The sequence below is a fragment of the Lethenteron reissneri genome, chromosome 45 (genome assembly GCF_015708825.2).
Source record: "Lethenteron reissneri isolate LAM-NWPU_2019-01 chromosome 45, ASM1570882v1, whole genome shotgun sequence".
NCBI lineage: Eukaryota > Metazoa > Chordata > Hyperoartia > Petromyzontiformes > Petromyzontidae > Lethenteron > Lethenteron reissneri.
Window position 1 is genome coordinate 1190349 of NC_083823.1, and position 9509 is coordinate 1199857.

At 42.0% G+C, this 9509-nt stretch overlaps 1 protein-coding gene across 2 annotated transcripts in view; it reads left to right on the forward strand.

Annotated features, from left to right (window-relative positions):
* The window catches only part of LOC133353920 (glypican-6-like), a 120792-nt gene extending 111706 nt beyond the window's left edge, over window positions 1-9086 (forward strand). For both annotated transcript variants that reach the window (XM_061570429.1, XM_061570430.1), the window contains one exon: window positions 138-9086. In XM_061570429.1, the coding sequence (XP_061426413.1) occupies window positions 138-385 (248 nt within the window). In that variant the 3' untranslated portion in view covers window positions 386-9086. The remainder of the gene's footprint in view (window positions 1-137) is intronic.
* The last annotated feature ends 423 nt before the right edge of the window (window positions 9087-9509 follow it).

Below are 9509 nucleotides of genomic sequence, written 5' to 3' on the forward strand. Positions count from 1 at the left end.
AGCAGCCAGGCGTGGTGCTGGCTACCCACCCCCTCCACGTGCCATGCGCTCCTTCATCGGTGCTACCCGATAACGGCACTTGCCCCAAGAGCCTGTCAACGCGCCGTGGGGAATCTTCGTCTTTTTTGCGTGCGTAGGCGATGACAGCAGCGGCTCTGGAAGCGGCTGCATGGAGGAGCCATGCTCGCCAGACTTCGAGTCGTCGGGAACCGAGAGCCCGGGCTCTCAGAAGAATGTTCCTCGCCTCTCATCGTCATCGTCGTCATCGTCAGCGGCGGGAGCGGCGGCGACGATGGCGACGACCCTGTTGACGTTATCGCCGAGCGGCCGGCTTCTCGCGCTGCTCTTGCCGCCCGTGGCCGCCTGGCTCTGTGCAAGGGGATGAAGGAATAAGATATAAGGGTGCTGTGCGTGCATGCGCGCATGCGCATGTGTGTGTGCGTGTGCGCGTGGGTGCGTGTGGATTGTAAGTACAGGCAAGGTGGGTGTTTATATGTCTTGTAACATACATTGTTGCCAATTATGTATTGCCACTTTTCTTGATCAACAACATTAATAATGTCTTTATTCGCCCGGGAAAACGTCGCCGTGTCCCACGACTAGTTTTCAAGAGGGCCCTGCTTAGGATAATTGGCATATTCCTAATTTGAGCATCTTCCCGGCGAAACCAGAGTGCTTGGAGAAAACCCAGCATTCGAGGGGGTAGCATCGATTATTAGTTTCTAACAGAGACGTGGTTGCCACTGGTGATTGCGGATTAAAACTTAAAGTACGCGACGTAGAGTGAAACGGACGACACACACTGCTTGCTCCGGTCACGGAGCTTGCAGGTTCAAGACGTCGCAAATCATAATGGGCAGCATCTGGGGAATTGTAAAATGTAATATTTGCCACAATTGAACTCGATATGCAGGACAGAATGTACCCTCCAGTCAATTCCAAGCCATTTGAGACTGTGGTGCTCTCAAGCGGTGTGGGGAAATTGGGTCAAGAACAAGTTGGTATTTTAATAAAAAAGGCTCACTTTTTATAAACTGTATCATTATTTAGCTTACGCTATGCAGAGCTGTTGTGCCGTTTTAAAAGTTAATGTTTTAAGAGACCTTTACTTTAATCGGTCTCTTTTGTCGGTACGATGTCGTTTCATTGTGATTCCAAAAGTAATGTTATTGTGCTGTTGGCCTGGAAATGAACAAAAAGTATACAAGCAGGTGTATCACATGAGCTGTGGATATCGCGAATGTTGACCTGGAAATGAACAAAAAGTATACAAGCAGGTGTATCACATGAGCTGTGGATATCGCGAATGTTGACCTGGAAATGAACAAAAAGTATACAAGCAGGTGTATCACATGAGCTGTGGATATCGCGAATGTTGACCTGGAAATGAACAAAAAGTATACAAGCAGGTGTATCACATGAGCTGTGGATATCGCGAATGATCAGGTATAGACCAAGGAAACAAACAAAAACCCCCGAGGAAATGTCTGATCAATGTATAGTATTGTGTTTTCATGTTCGAACACCGAGTGCTTTGGCACGTGGGAGACATAAGCCCTGCAGATTTTTGTTTGTTACTTAAATATATGATGTGGAATCTTCGTTGTATGTTGCTCACTCGTAATGAGCAAGAGAAGTCGTTAAGCAAGAAGGAGTTCTGCTACCCATGTGAGGATGATTAAATAGGACGTCACGTGGTCATTGAAAATATTATTTTCATTTGGGAAAGAATGTTGGTATTACAATCTCTCAAACGCTATAAGACAGTGATCGCTCTTTTCAATTTGTTTGCATTTTGGACAAAACAGTTTTCCTATTTTAAATTGCGAATAATCAATACAAGTAGGTTTTTTTTTGTGACCCAATTTAGAACCAGCTCATGACTTCAATCTTAACGAGATCACGAATTGTAACTCTGCTCTTATACTTCCACACAGCATGTGCAGGCGAGAGAAGAACACATAACTGGAATGGGATTGCAGCGGCTTCATTTGAATTTATAAACGCCAGTTGGGATTTCAAAGACTTCTTCTTAGGCGAGCTTTCTATTCAAAGTTTAACACTATCATCATGCATTCAAAAGATATAATTCTTACCGTCATGGAATCCTTTCATCAAAGTGTCTCTCTGGTTAAGTGAACATGGGATGGCACGTGTTGACTCGAACAGCTAGTGGTGAGAAATTCCATCACTATGTCGGGGCTCGCCCTTTGATAGAACAACCACTGTCAACTTCCCACAGTGATACGCATTTTAATCATCCATAGAGGAAGTATGACCAATTAACTGTCCCAATCCACAACTGGGTTTGAAACTCACGACCTTGTGAGTTTAGCGCTCTAACCACACTGTGTAACTTGGCGGACACAAAATTTCGAAGAGACGAGCGATTTATGAACTCCAGAATTTGACGATTGTAAGCAAAAAATTCAGGGTAGTCTGTTAATAGCGATTCCCAGGCAAAATGGCGTGAGGCTGACGTCAGTGTGTAAATTTGCCATGTGGCTGTGTGGATGATTGATCTTAATGTTTTAATTGAGTATTTATAAGTGGGGCACAGTAATGTTTGTTGTTAGCAAGGCAGGCATGTTGATAACGAGTACCAGGGGCCTAATTTATGTCCCTGCTGAAAAGTTGTCTCTGCCAATGTTTTTCAGAAAAAAAAAACCCAAAAAGGTTTCCACAAACTTTGCCATTTTTCCACTGAAAATTGGTAGACGAAGTGGTTCCTATTGATCCACCAACACTGACACTGGGCCTTTGGTTAAATATAAGCATTAGTTATTGAGGTGCAGGTTTTTCTTTCTTTCATTTCATAATCTGAGACTAGTACAAGGGACTATTATACCAACAGCATTATACCAACAGCATTATAACAACAAAATGTCTGCCACCAAAATGCCCCTGTTGAAATATGTTTGCACCTTGCTGAACACGTGCTTGTAACTTAATATTTTTTTATTGATTACGATTTTTTTTATTGTCCCTACACAAATCACTTCCCCATTTAATCATTTCGTAAATTGTTAGTTTCTTAACACTCTATCTTATGAACACTGGCTGGGCATAATTAATGTGTCCTGACTGTCGCACTTATTACTGGCTTCTTAAAAACGTTATTTCTTTATATTTAACCAGGTGAGAGTGCATTGCTACAGCAATGCTTTTCGTAAGGAAAGACATAATATTCGAGGATATGTTTTTACATCACTGAAAGTCGGTGTTTTCTTTTCATATGGTGTTCGTTGGGGCCACGGCACCCATATAACATCGGCCAATTTTTGCAAATGAAACCACAGGGTGACTAACGTCCAGCCTCAAAGTGGACGGTGCACTTTGATACGAAAAAAAACCACACATATATATACCAACCTAGCAAACACACAGTATTTGGTCTCTTATGAGACCACCTGTGCTGGAGGACATGTGGAGAGTGAATGTGGGGATCACCACAGGGCAGCTGTTGTTTCGTATTGTTTAGACAAGCACAACGCAGAACATGCAGTTCCCGTTTTTTAAAACAAATATTTCTTTCGATTTTTTCGGAGCCCTGCATGAATTATAAATGTATCACAATAGCGAAAGAAACGTGCTTTGCAGAACAGAAAGTACATTGCAGAAGTCGCATTTGTAAATCAGACAAGTATTGGGAGAATTAATCTAGGGGTGTAGAGTGTGTGTTTGGAGTGTGTGTACGGGTTTGGATTAAGGTAGGCGTGACATTTATTCAGCTCTTTAGTCATACAACCATAAGGCAATATTTGGCTTCATAGGAATGAACGAAAAATGTAGAATGCACACAAATATAAGCAGCCTGTATTCAATGCCATTTATCTAATTGCATGAGAGCCGATTGAGAATCAATACCTATTTTACAACATTATATGATAATAATTACACATTTACCCAGGAGAGCCACACGTACCAGTCATTCTTAGCTATTACTGTACTTTGTTGTTATTGGCAGCGACTTAAATTAGAAAGGTTTGGGCTGCGACACTGACGCATAATGGTGAAAATCTTAAGATAATATAGCTAAATGTTGTGGATTCACTCTTCAAACACACCGGTGGGCTGAAGAAGTAACTAATTGGCGTTTTGTTAACGTGACACTTTTTTTACTGATTGGCCGTGTCGGGTGGTGGGGGGTTGCGACACATAAAGCGATCAAACCCAAAAACCTTGATTATGAATGATACAGCTGTACAAGATCTGTGTGCGACCTATAACCATGTGGCGGTGTGACCAAGGGCCAGCCCTCCGAGCTCAGTCCGAATGGCCGCATGTATAAGTGCTGCCTCGCCATTCGAGGTGCCCCCAGATAATTTTCACCCTGGCCTGAAAGAATTACTCGCAGGACAGTTTGACATCAGAATAAATGATGAATCTTGGGATGACAAGTCGCATTTCATGGGCCGCTTGTATAAAACACTTGAGGCACAATTCCCTTGTTGTCGAGAGTGTCTTCATCGAGAGGCACATTTCCGTGACATTTTCGTGACATGGGGAGCACTTTCATTGGAATGTCTCCACTCGCGACAATGGGGCAATCCGGCAGTGTGATGTGTTCGAGCCGTTTTGTCAAGTCGTGAATTTGGCCTCCTTGAAGTGAAAATTTCCCACGTCGTTTTAACAACATAAGTGCGAAAATATAACCAAGGCGTTTCATGCAACTTCTTGCCTTTCATATATATTGTACCAATTTATTTCTGAGATGCACACGATGCGTGTACACATATTCGGGTACACACAGATGCAACGATACCCGAGTCAGACTTGAACACACACTGGTACACGCCAATCAAGCACACGTGCGCAGCTCCAAATGAATGCCTCACATTTAATCTCATATAAGCGGCGAAGGAAATTCTTATTTTTATTTTCCTATGTTCGTGTGTGTAATGTTACGCATGTCCTTCGACATTAATGTATTTGCGGCATATAGATGGTATGACTTTTAAGAGTGTACCCAAGTAACATTTTATTATTAAATATTACTTGGGTACACTTTTAAAAGACACACCCTGTACACATAACATATTTTGTACCGTATAAATATATAATTATATGCTGTATAAAACCATATTTGTACACATATATAATTATGTATATATATATGTGTGAATACTTTATAACGTAGGCACATGCTGAGGCACACAGAACACTTTTTTAAACACGTCAAAGCCTAAGATTATGTAAGCATGTTAATGGTGTATTATGAGCTTATGTACATATTAACTTTGCATTAATTATAACATTAATATCTTAATTACGCCACTAGATATTTTCACCATGAATGCAGTCAACATGAATTTGCAGAATGACGAGACATATGACACGTTTCAATAGTGTAATTTAAACTCAGTTATGTAGATGAGTGCATTTTGTGAGTTGCACGTAAAATTGCATTTGCCGAAGCTGTATTCATGGTAAAAAATATATATTCTAATCAGTTGTATCTAAGGGAGTAAATACTATGGGTGAAACGAGGGTCTGGTTGAAATTCCATTATCACCAAAATAAGATACAGTACTTCATTATATTTCAAATTTCCACGAGTATGTACAGATGCCCTTCTCCTGTTAAGGACTCGGAACACGACGGCACATGCTGCCAATATTTGCATCCGGAAGTTTGTTTCCCTAATAGAGAGGAGATCAGCGGCGGCGGCAGCAGCAGCAGCAGACCACCACGTGTCCCCTCGCTGTAACGATCTCCGTGGTGGGCTGTAAAAAATACAGTGAATAGCACAACAAGGAATGCGTTGAAATCTAACACGCAAACCTAAAGGAGAATTCCGGGGAATGTGAGTATCCATGAGTAGTCAGTTATGGTTATGAAACTTTGGTTTCTTGAAACAATACAATTCCAGAACGCAAATGTGCCTTGGGAATTGGAAAAAAAACTGCAGCGTGCCACAGAGAAACGCATTAAGGATGCAACAGCATCCACCGTGCATGCATCATGTTTAATATAAGATTAGGGTCCTCATTCAAAATTTCAGTGCTCCTACCCTGGAGGAACCTCGTGTATTTTATATATATAGCAACACCCCAATCGTCCACTGAACAAGACACACCCACACACCACAGACGTTACGTCTCGGATTTATCAGTTAGGCGACCCTGACTGCTGTATTCTCTCCGCCGCTGAATTGGTTATTCCGCTCGATTAAGACGCTGACCCAAATATTAAAAATATCGAAATGGAAATGGTGTTGATAATCACAGCGGTAGCAACACACAAACGCGTTTTGTTTTTAAAACAAGACTAAGTGTAGAGAACAGGGCGCACACGGTGACATCAGACCCAGAAGGGCTTTTGACGCAGCAGTGCATGCGAGCTTCCCCCACGCTCCACTTCGCTGGAACCCGCTGTGCGTTTCTCACGACATTTCTGGCGATTCGGATTTCATCGTTAAACATCCATAAGTGGCTCGGTGGTCTGAAGTCAAAGATTGGCACAAGCCGACTCGTGGCCCAGTGTTCATTATGCTGGGCCTCACACCATCACTACCAGGGAAGGGCATGGGTGCTTTGGCTGTGCCTGTATACAAACCCTTAAATCGTACTGCCATTGGAAATTGTAACCGAAGTATATGACAAGTGCAATGATGTGTATTGCCGCGTGATAGTTTTACCTCCGCTCAGTAAAGCTTCACTGACGCCTCAAATTATTTGGAAAAGGGATAATTTAGTATCACCATTTGTGGTTGTACAATTTCTGCATTGGTACACGCAACTCTATTGCTGGCCCGCTAACAGATCCGTGAAATTAACCATCTGCTGTGGATATTAATAATTCCTTAAAATAACAGGCCATTAAAACAAGCTTTCTGCAGATCAGCAAAGTCAAATTCCACATACACTACACTTGTAGTTTAACATTGCTTTGATAACCTGGGAAAATTTGCAACACTGATCACAGCTAAACTTATCAGTTATTTTCATTTTTTACAAAACCTTACCAGAAAGCTGTACAACAATCTCTATGTACTTTGAAAGATGTAAACAAGAACCCACCACCATCAATGCTCGTGTCGCCACTACCACTACATTGTATCTGTCACCACCACTACCACCACGATTACCAAAAACATGTTAACAACCCACTAGGGTTGTTGAATTGTTATATTTTTCAAGACCAATAATCGCATGAAAAATGGTCAAAACTGTGACCGGTTTGCCGCACATATTGAAATGAATTACAACTTAAAATGTTTAACTCAGAAACGAAGGAAGCTGCCGTGACGTTACATTCCAGAGGTTGCTCGTTTGACGCCATGTCCCGGCACGGAAGTTTAAACAGGGATGCACATTCCTTAAATTCCTCCCTCCCCCACCGCCTCTGTCCCGGTCGCGTGTTGGTGGGGTAAAGTGTGGGTACTTTCACCTTTACCAATGTTTGGCCAGCAGGGCTGCACCTTTACCTCTTAAAAGAGAAACAAGGACACATGTACCACGCGGTGACTGCGGTCTGCTGCTGGTGCCGTGCGATTTGAGCTATTCCTGACTTTCGGAATCGGTAATCAATTCTTAAAACAATTACCGGTTAACTGATATATATCATTTAACAACCCCATCCACAAACAACCACGATCAAGGCCTCAAAGAACATGTCTTCATTGTGAATAAGAGTCTCGTGGACAGCACAGCCACCTGTGCACACTGTCACAAGGATGGCAACATTGCCACATTTAAGGGGAATCGCTTCAAAGCTGTGGTCAGGCAGTGGTAGACAGTATTTTAGAAGCAGGGATTATCTGGGATACTGGGAGTTGTCGGGCCATCAAACTACCAACAGTATTCTGCTGATACAAGCTGTGCCAAGTCTGCAGTGGCCGAATTCCAGGGCCGGCTTACTGACCAAATGGCTGGGTGCCCAGTCACCTGGACCAATTGTGGCTGATGGTGACTTGGGCTGCTAACATGGCACAGAAACTGTCATACGAAATGCAGCAGCCATATAAATTAGACAGATTTCAACGATATGAATTCAACTTGGCACAGCTACAGATTCTCGAGTGCCATTTCTCAGGCTTCTCCATCTGGACCATATTTAAATGTCTACCAGTGCAGTATTCACCATTCAAACGTCACATTGCTTGCTTGCTTGGTAAACATCACATGATGTACGATGGGGAGGAATGTGTTTATTAAAACGTTTATACAATCCTTTGGCTTCAGATTCTAGAACGGGGTTAGTGGTTTGTCTACTCTAATCCTCCCAATCCCCTTGATGCAGGTCAACTTTCCAAGTCTACCAATTAACAGACCCGCCGCAAAGACAGTTGCTTGTAAAGGCAGAAGAGAAACATTGACAGACGTGAAAACCAGGACTGTGGCCGAATAAAAAAAACAGGTTGGAATGTGTGCATCGCAATGCTGACACTGTATGCTGTGTGGCAGACAGTCCATAATAATCAAGCTTCATTTCCCGGAGAAGTACGCTGCCCAGCCCAGTCCAAGCAATGCAGAGTTGTCTGGATCATGTTTTGTGTCAGTGATACCAGGTGCCATTGACCCGACTTGAGATGAAAAATACGGAGTGGCACATTCTACATTCTTGAATCCAACTAATCCAGGTTGTTCATATTGGTGGAATGTTTTGTGTTATGCGTATAACAAGCCTCGTGTGTGTGTATGTTTGTGTCTAATCAATTAAAGAACTGTATAATATTATTATACCGTAATACTTAAGAATATACGTATTCACTACCCTTGATTAATGATGACATAGGTCCGCGCTTAATTGAAGGCTAGGGGAACACTGTATTTTTATTTATTTATATAATTTTTAAAGGTTAGGCATTTTGAACGTGACAATTATTTCGGTTTTCTAAGAAAGGCGGAGGGTATATTAATGCCTTTGAGCTGCAATTTGAAGCGTGATTCACAAATAAAAAAAACGTATTGCAAACAACAGGACTCTATAAAGTTCAGAAATCCTGACCTTTAAAACTAAAGCTGTACCGCAGGATTAAGTTAGCGGTGCTCATTTGTAGGCATTCCATGGTCAATGTATGACTGTAGATACTTTTTAAACAAACATACAAAAAAATGAAAAAATAAACTCTTCTGCTTAAATATTTGACTATCAAATGGCGTTTTTGTGTGCATGGCAGGCGTGTAGTGCAATTATGCGGTTGTGTTGTGATTCCATGTCTGAATTAATTTCTGAATGTTTTAAAAAGTAATTTTGAATAACTCAGCTTGATCGTGTAGCAATTAACTGTTTCCTGTCATATGAATTTGAAATTTACACATGTGGCCCAGCATCATATAACGTTCAAAAGAACACCTATCTCTCTTACGTCATATCTCTTACGTAATCTCTCTTAGCCCTAGGACAGATCAATTGCTCAATTCCCCTCCATCCCATTGGATCCCCTTCTCCACCTTGCTAGGTACTTGAGCCACAACTATGGGAGACTAGACGGACATTCTTTAGCAGTCATCGCCTTTTGAGCTAGAACGTATCTGCCATCTTAACAACGTAACATTCTAGGT